Here is a 20107-nt window from a genome sequence, read left to right as displayed (position 1 = left end):
GGGAGATTTTAAAAGACTCAGCGTTGTATAGCGAGGTGTGTTCACCTATACGTTTAAAGACACCTTTCAAAAGATAGTACTTCAACGACTTGGTGTGATTAGAATTTTCAATGGAAGTTGCACTTGATCGTTTTTCCTATTTAATTTTTCACGGTGTATGTAAAGCTGAGAAATGTCTCTCGCCGATGCTATGTATCTAAATGTGTACACATAAACTTGTAAAGTAATCTCATGAGATGAGAGATTTTTCGTTTGATAAACAAATAGATGGGATGACTAAAAATATAATTTCTAAACAATAGGCTTTCATGTGAACCAATTATTTTTTAATAGATTTTGCAGTAGAACGCATCATATTTTCGATATGGACATTTTCTGCTAAAAATGCAGGAAATTTCACTGATTCATCACATCTATTCACACTCACAGATTCTCTGTGGTCTTTTATTCCTTATCCAGTATATGTTCTCGCTGTTTAACTTCTCTGATCTTCTGTATTGAAATTATATAAAAAAAAAGCTTTTATATATGAGCTGTGTGGGCAACATAAAACGATCGCGGTTTTGTGTGTGTTGGGGCATTGGTTCAATAGCAAAAAAAAAATCCAGTGTTAGCTCCATCAGTGGCCCCAAAGAATTCAACACTAGCACCACAAGTTAGTCAATGAGTTACTGTCCAGTTGGATGTTTGTTCAGAAGTCAGCTAGTGTCAATTCTCCATTGAAGAAGTTCTATTTAGAGAAGTGCAATTACGTTTAATGGTATAATTTGTGTATTGAAGTATTATAGAGGGAAAAAAATTCAGTTGAATTTTGGATTATTCCACTCAAATATTCATTTATTATCTCTCAAATCGCGGGGGTGGAGAAGTAAATTATATTCGAGAATTAATTTGTGACGACGAATGCACGATATAGGGAGAAAATGAATTAATTATTCACGATTTCTGTCTCATACAATTTCACACTGAGGTATGTTGTATTGAAATTTGATTTCATTACCCTGAATAAGAGGGTATTTTCATGCCTATCTTTCCTCCTGACTCCAGCTACTGACTCAGAGAATTCAAGGAATTTAATTGGAGATAAATCAACCACATTTGGGAGTTTCCTGGATATCGCAAATTGTCTGAATAATCAAGAATAAAATTTTGGTGAGCTTTTTTTCTTCAGCAATTTTCTTAATTGCTTCTTCGATTCATAAATTAACACTATTAAACCAGTGACAATGAATTTCCGGTTAAATGCTCATGGTTTATGGCTCAAATTGACTAGGGGAAAGTGCTCTTCCTTCGAACGTTCATGCCTTCGAATAATATTAATTTCTTTTGTTTTTCGTGAGAAATTTACACTAAATTATCATGGAATTATCAACAATTGATAATAATCCAACTAATATTTAATAGAAATGTATAAGTCTCTTACGAAAATTAAAAGAAAATTCACATTATCCGAAGGCATGAATGTTCGAAGGGAGAGTACTTTCCCCTACACTTTGAGTGCTCTATAACTAGTTGAGTCTCAATTTTCTTTCCAGGACAATGCCCACGAAGGATACAAGGATAGAAATGTCTGCAATAACGCCTGGAGTTTGCTTAACTGATACCCAAGCAATGCTCTCCAAGGCTTTTCAGCAGAGAAACTTGGATCAATTCCGCCAAGCCCTAGCACTAAATGCTGATCCCCAGCTCAGAGATTCACGCGGGAATTTCTCTCTGTTCGAATCAATCTGCCAACAGCCTGGATCATCAGCCTACATTGAAGCCTGCATTAAATCTGGCATTACTGATACCCCTAATCCCATCTCCGGGAAACGAGCTATTAACTTTCTTGCTGAATCTCTCGATCCCGCCAACCTGGAGACATTTCTCAGATACTTTCCTGACACGGATGTCAATGTAACCGATGAAGATGATTCACCCATTCACCTGATCCTAAAAAGTCTCACAGAAGAGAATTTCCGGGAGTGCTTTGAGTGTGTTAAGATACTCGTGAAATATGGTGCTAATGTGAATATTCCGGATCAAAGAGAACTCACTCCCATCTTCACCGTGGCTAGGAGTAGGGTAACTGGTCGGGAGGAGATTATAAAATACCTTCTAGACACCTGCCTAGTGGACCTAGATACCTTCCGGGATGGTGAAGCTAGGGAAGTTTTGCAGAGAAAGTATCCACATATTTCACTGCCCGCCAAAACTCAATGTATCCGGAATTTTGACTATTTCGCCAAGAATCTTATGGATCTGCAATTTTTGAGTGGTTCAGAAAGGCATAGGGAGGAGAGTCGATTCCTCCTGGAGCTCAGGCAATTTTTCACGAGCTCAAAAAATGGTGAAGAATGCAAAAAACTCCTCATAGATAGCAATAGCAATGGCACTCTCCTGGGCATGGCTATCAAGGTGGGTTCTAGGGAAGCAGTGAAGGAGATCTTGAAACGAGGAGCTGATCCCAATGGAAGTAAGGGATCAAAGCATCCCCTGACCATTGCTTGTATCTACGGTCAGTGGGAAGTTCTGGAAGTGCTCCTGGAATCCAAGACAATCAATGTGAATGACCCAAGTGATCCTCCTCTGTGTCTGGTTGTGAAAAAACTCGGGGAACCATCAACAACGTCTCACTGTGACTATCAAAAATGCTTCGATCTACTCGTAAAACATCCCAATATTGAAGTCAATCAGAAGGATAAGTGTGGAAGTACTGCCCTTCACTATGCTGTTAGGTATAAGGAGGAGAAGGCTATTCAAGCTCTTCTGGACAAGAATACCTACCTGGGAATACGCAATCGCTTCCAAGATCTCCCAATTTCTGACATCAATCCGTCCCTGCTCGAGGAATACTTTGACAACTGCATCACCACAAATGGCCGGAGGGCAGGAGATGAAGATCTCGAGATTTACTTTGATTATTCATGCCTCGTGCCACCGGATGTGTGTGAAACCAGTGATAAATTCTGCGAAGAAATGTCTCCCATCTACGAAATGACAAAGAGCACGGATTTGAGGCATTTGCTGAAGCATCCTCTAATCAGTAGCTTCCTGTTTCTCAAATGGCATCGCCTAGGAGCTATTTTTTATGCCAATCTCATCCTCTACTCCATATCCACGCTCACTATCATCCTGTACATCTTGCTCTGCTACGGCCGGAATGTTTCTCCAGAGCTTTCACTCTCCATGCTAATTATCAGCAGCATTGGGGTATTTTTTATAATAGCCCGGGAGACTACTCAATTCATCACTTCACCGCTACAGTACTTCCGTCAGATAGAGAATTATCTGGAAATGACGATAATAGGGATTTCCATCATTGTTCTGACCGGATATCCAGTTTCTGAGCACACCAGAAGGGTCATTGCAGCAATTCTCATCCTACTGTCATCTGTAGAATTTTCCCTTTTGGTAGGATCTCTGCCTCATCTCTCAATCTCCACGCATATGGTCATGCTCAAAACCGTCTCAATCACCTTCATGCGTAGCCTTATGCTCTACTCAATCCTGCTGATAGCCTTTGCTTTCTGCTTCTACACACTCCTGGGAGGAGTTGGGGACAATTCTGGAGCTCAAGTGGAGGATGAATTTAATAAATTCATGGATCCCGGAACAGCCATCATCAAGACAATCGTGATGATGACGGGAGAGTTTGAAGCTGCAAATATTGAGTTCAAATCTAACACTCTCAGTTACTTCTTTTTCCTCCTGTTTGTCTTCTTCATGAGCGTCGTGCTCTTCAATCTCCTCAATGGTCTGGCCGTGAGTGATACCCAGGCTATCAAGGCCGAAGCTGAACTCACAGGTTTCATCACTCGTGCTGAAGTTCTCAGCCGATATGAGAAGATTGTCTTTGGACACAATCCCGGTACATGGTTCAGAATGATCTCAGAGGCTTGCTACTTCCGGAGGATTGCCAGGAAGTTTATCTGTGTCTTTCCCTTCTACCTACCTGAAAATAAGCTCGTCCTGAAGCCGAATCGAGGCAATATAATCTACAACCATTCGAGCAATAGCAAAGCCATGAGGAGCGAAAGTCCCGGTGATCAAGAGAACGACACTCTCCTGAGTAAATCCGGATCTTGTTGCTTCGGCTGTGACAAGTGCACGAGTCTAGATGGAAAAATCGTCCGATACACAAAGCAGGTGATTGAGAAGAAACACTGGACAGATCAATCAAGAAAAGAGAAGCTGCGCTTGGAAAACATCGAAATACAGCTAATGGATATTCAAGAAAAACTCCAACGTCTTTTAGGAGATCGCGTTTAATTTCAAAAATCATGAAAAAATCAACAAATGTATATTAAAAAAAAAAATGATGACTGGGAAGAGTGCTGATGATACCTGGCGCCATTCTGCTCACTTCGGACTCGTACCGGTGGGATCTTTAGTGCAGAGGAAGTTCAACTGATCGCTGTAGAAATTATTGAAATTAATTCGGTGGAGGAGATTTATCAGATTATCAGCTGCATTGTCATTCGCCACATCATTGATATGCTTCAGAAGTCCAATCAGCACTCCAGTAAACTCCAGATCAAACCTCTTTACAGTCTCAGAGAAAGTTTCTGACGGATCCATCGCTGATTCAGCCTGCAAAAATTACAATAACAAAAAGAAGCGCTGGAAATTGGGAATTCCCTGTGTAGATATCTCTGAAAAACAGTAGCGAATCTAGGGGCATGAGCACAGGGAAATCAAACTCAAACGGTAAAAAAACCCCGATTTATTGGACATCTCTTTATTGCTCTCTGTATTTTTCCCTAAAATACTTTTGATACGATCTTATTGAACCCTACTTAATTTTTTTATTTAGTTAGATCGATGAAACGGAACATTATCATATAAGTCAAAAAGTGCAAAATTTAAAAAAAAAAGCTGAAAAAGAAATAAATAACGAAACTTGATAGAAAAAAAACTTACTATCAGCATCAACGACAGTGGATCAGTGGGCTAATCAAAGGCGTCTGATAGAAGTGTCTCGGGTTCGATTCCGGGTTTATGCCATTTTTTCTAACTTCTATTATCACAGAAAATATACTTATATACTTTTTAATGGTATTTACTCGGCAATATAAAATAAAATGCATGTATTTCAAGGGATCAAATGAATGGTACATTCGTCATTTCAATATATAGGGTAAATTAAGCTACTCTGAAAAAAATGTTTTGTTAAACGAACAAATGGATTTTGTTGAAATTTTGTCAAAAGGATGTTATTTACCAATTTGACAAAACTTTTTATTGCATTTTATATGGAAAAACATCCTTTTCACAAACTTTTAACAAGATCCAGTTGGCCGCCGATTTGACAAAACTTTTCCATATTCTGTATGGAAGAACATTCTTTTTACAAACTTGTCTTGTTAATTTGACAAAACATTTTTTTCAGAGTACACAGTAAAAAAAATTAACACTATTATAGTGTGTAATCTTTCACAGCACTATTACAGTGTTAAATTTGGAAAAAGTGTTTAATTTAAAATTGTTTAATTTAAAGTTGTTGAATTTCAAGATGTTGAATTTTTTTTTTTTTTTTGAGCACATATATTCACAATCTGTATTATTATACAATAAGCGAATTTTTTATCAGTTAGAAAGGGACATGCGGAGCACAGACTCAATAGTCAGCCTCCCTATATTAATTAACAATTTTTTGACATTTTAATGGACCAAATCAGCCAGCGAGATCAATCTCGCTCGCTTCAATCGATTTCCAGCCTCATGGTGAAGAAGTTGATGCGCCAGAATATTTGAGTGAGAATCCAGCCTCCTCCTGTATGTTGAATTTGGAATTGTTGAATTTAAAAATTGTTGAATTTTTATGTGTAAACTCAAAAATTGTAGAATTCTGTTTATTGTTGAATTGTTTTTTCATTTCGAAGATTTAGATTTTTTTTGCCTTTTTAGACATTTCTAATATTTTCCCTGTACTCGGGATCCCCCCTGATACGAAACGATTACATCTGATGCTCGGTTCTTTACGATATACTTATTATGCATATAAATATTTGATGTTCTATATGACTCTTTTTTTTGTCTTAATTGGAAATACAACAATTTTTCACACGATTTTTGTTTAAAAATTCAACAACTTTTGTCTCAAAATTCAACAACTTTTGTTTTAAAATTCAACAACTTCTATTTTAAAATTCAACAAATTTGGTTGAAATACACAAGACTTCACACTATAATAGTGTTAAAAATTATGATCAAACTATAATAGTGTTAATTTTTGATCATGTGACAAAAAATACCATAAAGTTGTGTATTTTTTCACACTATAATAATGTGAAAAACTGTAATCATACTATAATAGTGGTAATTTTTAGAATTTGTCAAACAGTTTTAAATCACGAAACATTGTTGAAAAATTTTTATGAATATAACAGTGAGAAATTTTACACAGATCGCAATTAAATAATTAATTTATCCGATTTCATACTATTATAGTGTTAAAATTTTACACATTTTCAAATTAAATAACGTTGTTGAAAATTTTTTAACTATAATAGTGGTAATTTTCAATCACATGACAATAAATTATCAAAATTTTGTGCATTTTTTAAACATTTTTAAATTAAACAACAAAAATAATCGATTTTGCACGATTATAGTAGTAAAATTTTACACATTTTTTTTTACTGTGTAATTCAAAACCTGCTCCAAATGGAAATTTTTCTCTACTCCAAATGGAAACATAATTGTTTTCATGATAAATACTCGCGTAATTTTCTTGTATTAAGGAAGTTTTCAAATTATATTTAAAGAATTTTCACTAAATAGTAACATTCTAGAACAGACAAGGAACAAATTTATGTAATTCTCTTCAGAAACACTCGTAACAGTCGTAACACTGATTTAGTTATTTTCAAAGACCTCGGTATCGAATTTCGGCTTTATTAAACTTATTATATCTTTAAAAAATATTTTTCAATGCCACTTTTAATTGTGATCTTAACATGTTACCCAAGATTCATCATTCATTGAAAAATAAATATTAAAAAAAATTATATTAGAGACGAGATTTGATATCGAACTTTTGTAACGCTAGTAAGTTGTACGTACAGTCTTTACGTCAATTTTTTATAACTTAAAAGAATTATATTACAAAATATGATTCAAATGAAGGCTTTTTCTAAATTTAAAATTATATTAGAGAAAAATCAATAAATCGAAAAAAATCAGTAACTCAAACCATTAAAAAAACATTAACAAAGTTTTGTCGGATACGAGATTTGATATCGAGCTTTAATGCCGTAGACTGTACATTACTTACACTATTTTTGAATACTCCAAAAAAATAAAAAAATAAAAACGATATTGCAATATGCGAAATATTTAATATTAGATTTTTTAAATTAGAAAATCGAAAAACAATAAAAAAACAAAAGTTGGAATATATTCAGCAAAAGAATATTTTAAAAAAAAAATTATCAAGGACTTTTAGAATGTAACAAAAATCACAAACCAAAAACAAAGTACACGGTAAAAACTTTTGGACACTGACCAAAATATTGGAACATGTTTTCCTTGGAACACATTTTTTTGGAATCCATTTGTATCTAGAGAAGATATTTGTTCCAAAAACTTTCCTTTGCAGTTTTGTCACGAAATATACACTAACGGCCCAAACATTAAATACACCCTTCGTAAGCTTAAATACATGTGATTTGGACCGGGAAAACGCTGTAATATCCAGTTCTATTGACTGAAATAGTTTCATATATAAACCTAAGAACAGTTTTAAACAATATTTGAGAAAATACATGAGCTACAAAATTTATAATTTGAGGATCAGTCAAAAATTAGCTTTTTGGAAAAAAATGCAAAAGTAGCCCCACATTCTAAAACTGATCTAATCTTTTAATAATCATTTAATATAAGCTAAATACTATTAGTAAATATTATTAAGAGTCAGAAAAACTGAAAATAATACCGAGGGAATATTTTTGGTACGGATTTTGGTCGGTTTCCGGTGTGATGTGTTCTGAAAGGGGTTTCTTCTTTGAATATTGAAATTTTCAGCCAAATTCTACTTTTTCATATATTTTTTATTATTTTTCAAATTTCTTCTTATTATTGTTGCAATTTCATTACTTTTACTTCATTATTTTATTTAAATAAGCATGAATAAAATCATCAAATTTAGTTTTCCTTGAAGAATCCTCCTTTAACTTTGATAAGCGCCTCACATATTCGAGGCATCCTGTTGATCAATTTCTACAAAATGTCTGAAGGAACTTTGCCCACACATCCTGAAATCTTTCCACCAAGATTGGAACTGATGTCGCGCCTAATCTCGAACCTTGTGGTCGAGAAAATCCAAGAGAATTGCATTGAGGCATACAATCGGGTGACTGGCGTGGCTAATGCATTCGGTTTATTGGGCGTGGGTTTTTTTTTCAAGAGGATAACGATCCCAAGCATTCCTCAAAGCTTTTTAGAGGTTTCCTTCTTGAGAAAGAGAAACGCAGGGTCCTAAACTACATGCATTAGCCACCCCAGTCACCCGATTGTATGCCTCATTGCAATTCTCTTGGATTTTCTCGACCACAAGGTTCGAGATTAGGCGCGACATCAGTTCCAATCTTGGTGGAAAGATTTCAGGATGTGTGGGCAAAGTTCCTTCAGACATTTTGTAGAAATTGATCAACAGGATGCCTCGAATATGTGAGGCGCTTATCAAAGTTAAAGGAGGATTCTTCGAGGAAAACTAAATTTGATGATTTTATTCATGCTTATTTAAATAAAATAATGAAGTAAAAGTAATGAAATTGCAACAATAATAAGAAGAAATTTGAAAAATAATAAAAAATATATGAAAAAGTAGAATTTGGCTGAAAATTTCAATATTCAAGGAAGAAACCCCTTTCAGAACACATCACACCGGAAACCGACCAAAATCCGTACCAAAAATATTCCCTCGGTATTATTTTCAGTTTTTCTGACTCTTAATAATATTTACTAATAGTATTTAGCTTATATTAAATGATTATTAAAAGATTAGATCAGTTTTAGAATGTGGGGCTACTTTTGCATTTTTTTTCCAAAAAGCTAATTTTTGACTGATCCTCAAATTATAAATTTTGTAGCTCATGTATTTTCTCAAATATTGTTTAAAACTGTTCTTAGGTTTATATATGAAACTATTTCAGTCAATAGAACTGGATATTACAGCGTTTTCCCGGTCCAAATCACGTGTATTTAAGCTTACGAAGGGTGTATTTAATGTTTTGGCCGTTAGTAGTTACAATTTTGTTGGAGTTTTGTTTTGGAAGCGTTTTGATGCGGTGAAATGTCTACAAATTTGAGTTGATTTCGTTTTATACAAATTTGTTCCTGAAAGTTGGAATAGAATTTGTTTCACTCGGCTATTTTGTTCCCACTGTTAGGAACAAATTGGTACGTTTTTTTTTATAAGAATATTATTCCTACATCTGTTAATATATTTGTTCCAAAAAATTTTGTTATCCGTGGACGAGGTAATTTTTGGACCGAAACCGTTACTCATATGGGGAATCTTTTTGTTCCCATTGTCGGGAACAAATTCATTACTAATATTGGGTATCTTTTTGTTTCTCCTAGAAGGTACAAATTTATTCCAAAAATTTTCGGTGTCCGTGGACGAGCTACGTTTTGGAACAAATTCAATTCAATTCAATTCAATTCAATTCAATTCAATTTATTCTCTCACTATGCTTGATTGCGGCTGCCGACCGACTTCACTACCGATCTCATCAGGTAAACGGCAGAAACCACTGAATCACTGATCGTATATGCCAAATTTTGTACATGTTATATGTTAACAATTATACAATTATTTTTTAAACCATAAAATGTGAGTGCCAGTTGCTGTATGGAATCGGGAACAAGCATGGTGAGGTGTGAGTCTCAGCTTGGCCAAGAAGGCACGTGTTGCTGAAACTAATATATATACATATATATGGGAATGAAAGGACAAGAAAGGGTTATAATTAGGAGGATTAGGAATTGTCTAAGCCAGAAAAAGAGGCAGCGAGAAAATTCGTTACTAATATTGATTATCTTTTTGAGTCTCGTAAAATGAACAAGATTGAGCCAAAAATTATAGTGTCCGTGGACGAGCTAGTTTTCGGGACAAACATGTGCTGAAATTTTTTACCGTGTAAAAAAAAACATTTTTAAGACAAAAAAAACTTCACCGGACCCGAGATTTGATCCTGTGTTTTTGCAATGCCAGTCCGCGATTTCAGAATTGTGCTAATTTCGCATTGTTCAAAAGTGCTGTAAATATTCAGTACTACCTTAAAGGGTTTAAAAGATCGTATCAGGTTTTAGAACACGAATCCCCGCGACCCTGGGCGCCAAATAACCTAGGTTCGCTACTGCTGAGGAGAAAAAAAACTGTTGCGTGTTTGATGTTGAAGAGAGTACAATTGGAGCACAAATTTGAGTGCAAGATTGGTGCTTTAAATTGCACGATGAGTTGCATTTGCGGAGATTGTTTTATGAGGTGTAGAAATGTGTAAAAAAATACCTGATTAGGTTGACTGGCTGACATATCATACTCCGAATCGGATAGATCATTCCACCCACAACTCTTCAACATTGACGTCAGCTCAGCATCAATGGAATATCTCTGGGCTTTCTGTCCACATTATTCATTCCCCCCAAAAAAAATCGTATTTTTTCCACACAAAAAAAATCCCCCCAAAGATTTCCCCAGGTTTTTTTCCCAAAAGAATATTTGATTTTTTGAAGGAGCAAAAGGAATAGATCCCAAGCCATAGTAGATGGAAAAGCAGCATAGAGAAAAAGATGGGGAGACAAGTCAGATAATTTATCAAACACAATGACTCTGACAAAAAAGGCAATAATTCTCTGTTTTGCAACCCACAAATTAGCCAATTAACACTCACCTGTATAAAATCACAGAAGTGCGTGCAGATTTTCATCAATTTTGTGATGGATTTCAGCAAATCCGAATTGATTAGCATACAATTCTTGAGGCAGACATCCAAGAAATTCTGATGAACCCTCAGGACATCATCAACATTCTCCACAGTTGACATATTCTGGTGCAGAACATGCCAATTTGGCTCAATCACCTCCACCATCATGTAGTAACTAATGTTCTGGATGGCATTCATCATCCTCTGGCGCAATATAAAGACCGATCTGTACAGCTCTGCAGTCTCTGGGGCAAATTTCTTCGCATTGTTGTTGGATTTCCACATCCTTGCAAGAATTCCCCAAATTACTTTTCACGCAATTTACTTATGCCATAATCGTAAAAGTATTCTTTAAAAAACTGTTGAGATTTTTTCACACTCTCTATTTTAATTTTTTCAAAGTTTAAAATATATTTTTCAAAATAATTATGTTAATTTTGTTAAGATGTTAAATTAAAAACGAATAAAAAATTACTAACGGAAAAGGTGTATTTTTCTGGGTATTGAATAATATTTCTCAAACAACTTCCATTATTAAAGCAATTAAATAACTTTGAAGCTCTCATAAATGTTTTCCAAATCGTTATAAACAGAATTAAATTGAAGATTCATTGAAATCTGACGATACCTTGACATTCAGTAGTATTTGTACAATAAATATCATAAAATTTATTATTTATGAGAAAATCGATTAATAAGAAATTAAGCCTTGTCTCATGAAAGGGACAGATAATCCTAACCGGCTTATGTAGGTGAGACTCTTAATGTGAGCTAACTCGGAATTCGTGCAAATTCGATTTAGAGCTGAAGTTGCGGGACGCCATTTAGTTATCTTGAATCAAATTCGTGAAATTATACAAATTTTATATTAAAACCAAAATATCAAAGATTTGGATGGACTGACAGAAAAGTGATATATGGGTGAAATGTAGACCAGAATGTTCTCTATAATTTTGCCGTACAACTTGATCTAATCTCTAATCGATTACTCAGAAGCCGAGATAATCGAAGTTGTTTGTTTCTGAACTCGTTTTTTCGACCAGAGCGCCCCAAGTGTTCATTTGATGAACTTCAACTATATCAAAGAATTGTTGTATTTTGTGAGACTTTCCAATTAAAACCCCAATTTAAGTGTCTTGGTCGAGAAGAAGTAGTCAAATTGGCATCTGAGTGGTTTCAAAGCGTTATTATGGGAAAAGTCCATTTTTTCACACTTAAACGGCAAAATCGGACAGATCGCATTATCTGATCGGTAAATGATGTATGGACGAAATGCCCTCTACAATTATGTCAAAGCAATCATTAAAATTGGTTCAGCGACAGTCGAGATAATTGAGGTTATGTGATATTGAAATTGGTTTTTCGACTGTGGCGCCCCTGGTGTTGGTCCCACGAAGTTCAAATATTTTAGAAAGTTGTAGTATTTGGTGATATCTTTCATTTAAGCCCTCAATCGTCAAAATCGGTCAAATAGAACCGGAGATATGATTTTTTGAATTTCGTGAACTGTGACCCCACATATCTCCGGTTCTATCATAACCACAGCGAACTTACGCACCATTTTGGAAACGTCCTAGACTAGACTACAACACTCTAAAATTTGATTAAATTGCATAATGCAGTTTTTGAGAAAAATGAGTTTGAATTTTGATGAATTTTGACACTATCGCAGCGCCACCTGTGGTGAATTTTTGAACTTCCATCTGAAAGTGCTCATCGAGACGAAACCAAAAATCCAAAATTTAGGTCGATATGTTAATTAGAACCGGAGATAGAGGCCGGTCAATATACGAACTTTGACCCCTTATAGCTCGGGTCAAGGGCTATGGATCGACTTAAGTATTTTTTTGTTTGATAGGTATAATCAGCGGCTACAACATACTAAAATTTCAGCCCGATGCGCAATGGAATTTTTGAGTTATTTAACTTAGAAAATTGAAAAATCTTCTTTTTAAAAATAGCGCCCCTAGCGGTGGTTTTATGAACTTGCGATGTTAGAAGAGGAAGTATCATTTCACGAGAGCTTTCCAAAAAGCCCTCACTTTTTAAGTTCTAACAATTAGAACCGGAGTTATGGCCATTTTAAGAAATTTTTTTTGAACCCTTATAGCTCGGGTCAGGGGATCAGGGGACCTTAAGTTTGGTATTGATCGAAAGCCCTAAGGCCCAGCTATAACATACTAAAATTTGAGTCCGATCTATGCCATAGGGGCAGAGCCATTGAGAAAACAAAAAAGGGGGTATTCAAAATTGCCGAAAACCTCAAGTCGATATCTCTTTTACTTTAGGAGCTATTGAGCTCCAAAGTACGGCCGGCCGGACGGTCGGGAACGTAACTTAGCCACGCATATGTTCATGATCAGGAAGCGATGAAACACATTTTGGCCAAATTTGAGCTCAATTGGACGACAGTAGGTGGGATTATTAAAAATCTCACCTAATATCGTTTCCTGAAAAGTCGTCAAAAGGAAGTTACGACAAATTCTGATTTAGGGTGGAATAACCGGCTATCGCCATGTTTAGGAAAAAATTAAATTCATTTAATCATAACTTTTGAATCCTTGCTACAAGATAAGTCAAATTTGACACAAAGTAACTTAGATGTATTGGCTTTAGATACGTCAAAACAATAATCCTAGAACATAACGCTGGACTACTTAAAAAACTGATTTTTATTAATAATGCAAAAATAACCATTTCGTCGCCACTTTTTACCACTTTTCGCCAGTTTTGTAAAATTTGTAACCACTTCTCGCCACCCACTTGAAAAGAACCACACTCGGTTATTTTAGGCAATGCTATGAAAAGAATACATTCACCATTTCTCTTTCCTTGTGATCACTTTATTATTACTCTCTTTAAATGATTTTTCTTCACTTTTATTTGAGAAATCAAATTATGGGGCTTTTGCAGAAAGTAAACAATGCACATTTGACAACTGAGAATGTACGAAGTGAAGTTAGCGTCGCCTATTGAAAAGATATGGCGACAGGTGGTAAAATCAATTCCAGAATATTACCACTTCTCGCCATGCCTCATTTTTATACAAAAATAATATAAAATGAAATATTAATTGACTAAATACAAATTTTATGTATTCCACAAGTGCAATTAAATATTCAATAGACAAATTATTTACCCAAATAGGTATTTTTGGCCTGATGAAAATTTGACGACACTTAGTACATTTGGTAAGAGATGTTGGATTCGATGCACTTGCTTACAATATTGCTCTAAAATGTGATCAAAATCGTGAATCCAAAACGAATAATAATTATTTTTCGATTCTATGCGTAGAAGCAGAAACAATACAAAAAAATTGCGACTCATTTATTTCATAAATTGCGCAAAATAGCGATTTCAATGTAAGTGGCGACAAGTGGGGCACTGGCGAGAACTGGTGATTCCACCCTAACTGACGATTTGCAAAGGATGACTTTTTCATTGATCATTTTTTGCTCAGACTGTGTCGCCTATCCGATTTTGTGGTTTAATTTGAAAAACATCAGGGGCGGCTCTGGTAAAAAAAAACTAGTTCCAAAAACAAGTCAGATGAAGATATCAGGTCAAATTCCAGAAAGCCAAAATCCTGCATTTCTAAAAGTGGATTAAATAAGGCGGCTACTCCCACGACTGCACCCGCGCTTGCTGTGTATGCAAAAAGGAATTTTCTGTGTTTTTTTCAGGATTTTGTCTACTCGGAATTTCGGTATTCGTGATTTGGACGTACAGTAGAGTTCCTCAAATTTAAACTCCTCAAATTTGAACGACGGTTGAGTTCAAAATGTAAAATTTGAGGTTATGTGCAGAAAGTTTTGCGTAGAGTGCCATTTTTCTCTGATGTTTCCTCAATATTATGGTATTATATTAACTTCCGCAACAAATTCCATCTATTTCACAATATATTACATTTATATATTCTCTAAAATTGTTCATTTTAATTTAGGAAAAGTGAATTTTACATGAATTCCGTTATGTTTTTGAAAATATTGTTCAAATTTGAGGAGTGAGAAATGTCATCTATACCCCCCAAAAATGTTCAAATTTCAGGAACTCTACTGTATTAGGATTTTGGTTTTCTGGATTTAGACTTTTTGAGAGATTGGCTTTTGTAGAACATCGCTCAACGGCTTTATTTGAATTTGAATTTAGTCCCCTCTAGAGTAGTATCATAGTCACCTTCGTATCTATGCTCGCTGGGATAGAAGTCGTCACTTGAGGTGTGACGTCTTGAGGAGGGCTATGCGCATGTCTATTCTATTCAGGCAGTCTCGCGCCGATCGTCAAAGAGTGCGTTTGGGGTTGCGCTGGGGTTAGCCCTCCAATGGGTAACTATAATTCTCCCGCGAGTTCTAGAATACACGTTGGTGACTCGGTCGTGATTTAATTAATAATCCTCCGGTTTAATTGGGGTTTTCTACACTTTTTTGAATTTTGGCTTTCGGAATTTTGATTTTTCGGGCTTTTGGCTTTTTGGGATTTTGGCTTTTTGAGATTTTAGCTTTGTAGGATTCTGACATTCTGGATGCCGGTTTTTTATGACGGCTTTTCAGAACTTTGACCGTTCAGGATTTTAACTTTTGTGATATTGACTTTTTGGGATTTTGGCTTTGCGGGATTTTGACTTTTGCGATCTTGGCTTTTTGTGATGATCTCCTTTCGAGATTTTGACTTTTTGGTATTTTGGCTTTTTAAGATTTTGACATTCCGGGATTTTGCCTTTTTTGGGATTTTGGTTTTTGGGGATTTTGGGAGGCACCGAAAATTAATAATTAATTAATTAATTAATTATAGATGACATTCTAATCTAGATTTTAATCATAATTCATCTTTCTGTCAGTTCATTTAAATCCTAGATTTTTTGGTTTAACCCTTTAAGGATAAAAATCAAAAATTGGAGGTCTGAAAAAATCACTTTTTCCGAATTCTTAAAACAAAATAGAATTTTGGAAGTCCGTAGGAAATTGTTCTTGGGACATCAGTGTTGCTGTTGCTATCGTCCTTAACTCTTTAACGACGAGACAGTTTTCGCTGACCGAAAATCAGCAATAAAAATGAAACCGATAAACAAAACTTGTAAAACGTCTTACATCTAACCTTCGAAAAGCAAACAGAGTCTGATTTAGGGGAGACTGGGGCACATGTAATCATTTTCGATACATGCGAATTTGAGGTGATTTTCCAAGGACACCGTGATTTTTTGGAAAATATTTCTTAGCTCATGTTTTACCCTTGGGTATAGGCAATTCGTCGAGGGTAATGCGGATGCTGGAAAACAATTGAGTTTTCCATAAAAATAAAATTTGTGTCCCTGTGCATTTTTCTCTTTTCACAAAATACCTGGGGTAGAAGTAACCACTTTCTGGGGAGGAAGTAAACACCTTTTTTCCCACCCTTGAAATTAACTTTGCACCACTTTCGATTATTTTAATTACTTAAGAGATATATAAAGACTGTATATTTTTCAAAAAATCACGACACTTTTTACAAAGAATAATTAAAATAGCAAAAAAACTAAAAGCATGCATATCAAAGACATTTTTCAATAGATTTTCCCCATATTTTGACATCATGTGACTTTTTATTGAACACAGCGCCACCAATTTTTTTCGTAATCTATGAATTATAGATATTTCGCATGAAGGTCAATTTCCCGCTCTTTTACCTACTCATTTTGTGAAATTGAAATTGCCTGATTACATCTACCCCAAATGCTGTTTTCTGACCAATTATTAATTCTTTTGAAATAATGAGAATCTCAATTTCTCTAGTAAATGCATTAATATAATCCTAAAAGATGTAGGAAAGAACTGGTATTGCTACATTTCGATTATTTTACACAATTTTTAAATTCCAGGTGGAAATCCAAATGATCAAAATAATCGAAATATCAACATTTTCAGGAAAATGATTTTTATTTTTAAAGTATATTAGGATTTTATTGACCAATTTATCTGTGGACATACATCCCCATGGTATCTATGAATGCTTATGGGTTTTATCCTCTGGAGTCTTAAAATTAATGAAAAAAATCACAGTGTTTACAACTACCCCAGATTACTACTGCCCCAGTTCCCCCTAGTGTATTTTTTGCCTCTATGAATGATAGGGACAAAAATAGCCCAAAAATTTAAGTAATTTTTCTGACAATACCAATGAATTATATTTTTCACTTTAATGAAAAATATTACGTATGAGTATTGTAGTTTTTATTGCCAAAAGGGTTTTGCTTAAAAAAATTGGAAGTATAAAAAATAAATTAAATAAATTATGAATTTGAGAAATTCGCCATTTTTGAGCTTAAATATTTACTACATAGCAAATAGCTAGAGACTTGCAAAAAAATATTCTAGATTCCTTCAACCTTCTACTTTACAATTAGGGTAAAGTGGCACAAGTTGGACAGGACTCTTTTTCTTGGTAAATTTAGTACTTCATTTTTATTTGTATATTTTTAATGCTTTAGTTTTATAATTTGGTTCCTTGTGCTTAAAAACTAATTTTGTACTGTACTTATTAAAAAAATGCCATGTCCAACTTGTAACACTATGTCCAACTTGTATCACTTTACCCTATGTACAGGCATAAGAAAAAAATAACTTTAGGTAGTCAGAAAAAATATTTTCTTTATGGGACACCAGTGTTCCAATCGTCCTTAAAGGGTTGAAAGGTTAAACAAAAACTTTCCAAGTATTTTTTTCAGGAATTTGATTAAAAAATTACTTCATAACGTTTCTTAAATTCAGCTCTAAATCTAAATCGAATCGAATACGAGTTAGCTCCGTTAGCTCTGATTCTGTTAGTTTTTATTTTAATTAATTATTATTTAAATTTTGTTTTTTGTTTTTGAATAAAAATGATTTCGAGCTTATTAATTTTTATTTAATTTCTTTAATTGCCAAATTTCTCATAATATTGAACACAAAATATTTAGTAAAATATGTTTGAGTCTTTAATTCAGTTGAATAATCTCAACAGCTTTGATAATATTCGAAGCGTAGCCATATCATTTGAGGATTTTTAATAATTTGCTCATTTGACTTGAGATACTGCTATTTCAGAGTGATTTGGTGTGATTGGAGTTGGGAGTAAGGAGTGGGTGGTATATTAATAGCTCGTAATCGAAGGGAATTATCAGATTACCTCGATTACCTAATGAATTTGATTAAGTGTCTCATGTACTCACTTGCACAGCTGCCTCTCGACGTGTTTGCAGTAGAATAGCTGCCGGAAGAGCATTTGGTACTTGCAGATGATGAGGGGATTGAGAATGAGTGAAACTGGCCACTTGACGCTGTACTGAAACGCGAAACTTTCCAGTCCAGTCAAATCGTGATTTTCCTGCGAATCCTCAAATTCGCTGTAGTCATTGTTGGTCAGCCGGGACATTTGGGTGAAAAGGTCCACTGTGAGGAGTGTCATGGTCAAATCTTCCTTGTACGGATCATTTCTGGCTGACGAGAGCCGAAGTGTCAGTCCAAGGAGATTTTCAAGCTTAACAGGCTGAACTGCATGAATTTTCTTGGACAGCTCCTGCTCACAGGCATCCATGAACTGCAATATGAAGTCTCCCTGCTGCAGCAGGAAGTACCTCTTCAGTGACTGAAGATGACCCATGAGATCATTCTCCTTCATCAGGACATCCAGGAGTGTCCGGGAAGCAAAGTTGTAGGCATCATTTATCAGGACAATGTGATTCTGATTGGAATGGGAATAAACAAGGGGCTCAGATCGCGGTGGTGTGATATTTTTCCCACACTGCCTGATGACATTGAGGTACTTCCCCGTCCGGAGGATGATATCTGAGAGATTCTCGAGAAATCTGGGAATCCTCTCACGACTAACGACATACCGAACCTCCCAGTAATTCAGTGTGTAGTCATCCTGGAGACCTTTGGGGTACACTTCGGTGTCTTCAATGAGGAATTCACAGTGGGGATCAGACACCACACCCTTGTAAATCCAAGTCTGGAGAGCTTCCATATATGGCACTGCAGCTTTCTGAGTGAGCTCAATAAACGTCTTCCGGGCGGCTGCATCTCCCGTGAGATTCGCAATTCGATCATCGAGGAGTGTCAACACCTCGCCGCCCCGAATATTAGCCCTGGAGATGGTCTTGAGGGCATCAGCAATGACTTCCATCGAAGCCATTGTTGGCCTCGTGAAGAAGAGAACTTTGTGCAGTGTGAGATTCTCCTTCTGCAGATCAGATTCCAATTGTACCACAGACAAATAGTAATCATGGAGCAATTCACTAACTGCTCCAGAGAGTGCCTGAAGCACTGGACCACTCTCCATTTCATCTGTCTGCTGGACAAATTTCTGAATCTGCGAGTAATGCAGAGCCAATGGCAAGATCTCCTTTATAATATCCCTGAGGGTCTCATGGATCTGATCAGACACCTTAAACCCAATCACAGTGTCTCCCTGAAACTCTGGCACAATGTACGTTCCCCGGATCCCAATTAAACAGTACAGAAGTTCACTGAGGATTATACTTTCCTGCGAGCTGAAGGGAATGGCTGCAGCATTCAAATGGGCAGCTCCAGCTAGTGGATCACCATTGATGAAGTTTCTCTGGGCATACGGACGCTTCTGTATCCCAGTACTCTTCCTCAGACCTTCCGGAGAGTGCACAGAAGTCCCCGAAGCTGACCTGCGACTAACATGAGCCACAATTCTCTCTCTCACTTCACTAATGTCTTCTGCATCGGTGATTTTCGTAGAGCACAACTGAGACGAGATATTCACTAGTCGCTTAGACATATTTCACACGATTTTCACGATTTTTTAACTAGAAAATGCAGATAAATTTGTTTACTACAAATAAAGAAAAACACAAAACTTTTGACAGTTCACAAAAAAGGCGCGCCGACTCGATTTGGTCCGTTCACAGCAGTCACAGCATGGGAGATTTTTAATTACAGAATTTCAAGTGGTGACCAATAGATGGCTGAATTTAAAATTAGGTTTTCAACGAATTCAGAAGACCTTGTCTTATAGATCTGGAAAATTTAATGAAATCTAAATTCACATCACTAGATATTTCTTATTTTCTCAAATCTTTTGCATTATATCGATGATATCAATCGTATCTATACCATTCTTTGCATTCAAACTGAATTAAATTAAATTAAATATCTGAATAAATCAAGGGGGAGATGCAAGGGTGAAAATGTGTACACCACTTCCAG

The 20107-nt window shown here is 35.6% G+C and overlaps 2 protein-coding genes across 3 annotated transcripts; one reads left to right on the top strand and one right to left on the bottom strand.

The window, feature by feature from the left end:
* The first annotated feature begins 559 nt into the window (after nt 1–559).
* LOC129804480 (transient receptor potential cation channel protein painless) lies at nt 560–4260 on the top strand. Its single transcript, XM_055851817.1, has 3 exons — nt 560–970; nt 1048–1152; nt 1536–4260. Exon 3 carries the CDS (start codon nt 1540–1542, stop codon nt 4249–4251), a length of 2712 nt encoding a protein of 903 aa, XP_055707792.1. The 5' UTR covers nt 560–970; nt 1048–1152; nt 1536–1539; the 3' UTR covers nt 4252–4260.
* LOC129804491 (gamma-tubulin complex component 2 homolog) lies at nt 4232–19794 on the bottom strand. Of its 2 annotated transcripts, XM_055851829.1 has the most exons (4): nt 18100–19788; nt 10881–11199; nt 10499–10609; nt 4232–4572 (listed from the first exon to the last, which is right to left on the bottom strand). In XM_055851829.1, exons 1-4 carry the CDS (start codon nt 19677–19679, stop codon nt 4342–4344), a joined length of 2241 nt encoding a protein of 746 aa, XP_055707804.1. In that variant the 5' UTR covers nt 19680–19788; the 3' UTR covers nt 4232–4341. The 2 variants fall into 2 exon arrangements, with proteins under 2 accessions (XP_055707804.1, XP_055707813.1); XM_055851838.1 differs by lacking the exon at nt 10499–10609 and having other exon boundaries at nt 18100–19794.
* Nucleotides 19795–20107: the final 313 nt, after the last annotated feature.

Source organism: Phlebotomus papatasi, chromosome 1 (assembly GCF_024763615.1).
Source record: "Phlebotomus papatasi isolate M1 chromosome 1, Ppap_2.1, whole genome shotgun sequence".
NCBI classification, from domain to species: Eukaryota; Metazoa; Arthropoda; class Insecta; order Diptera; family Psychodidae; genus Phlebotomus; species Phlebotomus papatasi.
Note: the sequence above shows the minus strand (reverse complement) of the source record. Positions and strands in the feature narration are given on the sequence as shown.

Coding starts and splice junctions, on each gene's coding strand:
- LOC129804480 (XM_055851817.1), top strand. CDS start 1,540: ATGCCCACGAAGGATACAAGGATAGAAATGTCTGCAATAACGCCTGGA.
- LOC129804491 (XM_055851829.1), bottom strand. CDS start 19,679: ATGTCTAAGCGACTAGTGAATATCTCGTCTCAGTTGTGCTCTACGAAA. Junction 11,200..18,099: donor GTCGAGAGGCAGCTGTGCAA/GTGAGTACATGA, acceptor AATTCTTGCAAG/GATGTGGAAATCCAACAACA. Junction 4,573..10,498: donor CAGCCAGTCAACCTAATCAG/GTATTTTTTTAC, acceptor TAATTTTTGCAG/GCTGAATCAGCGATGGATCC.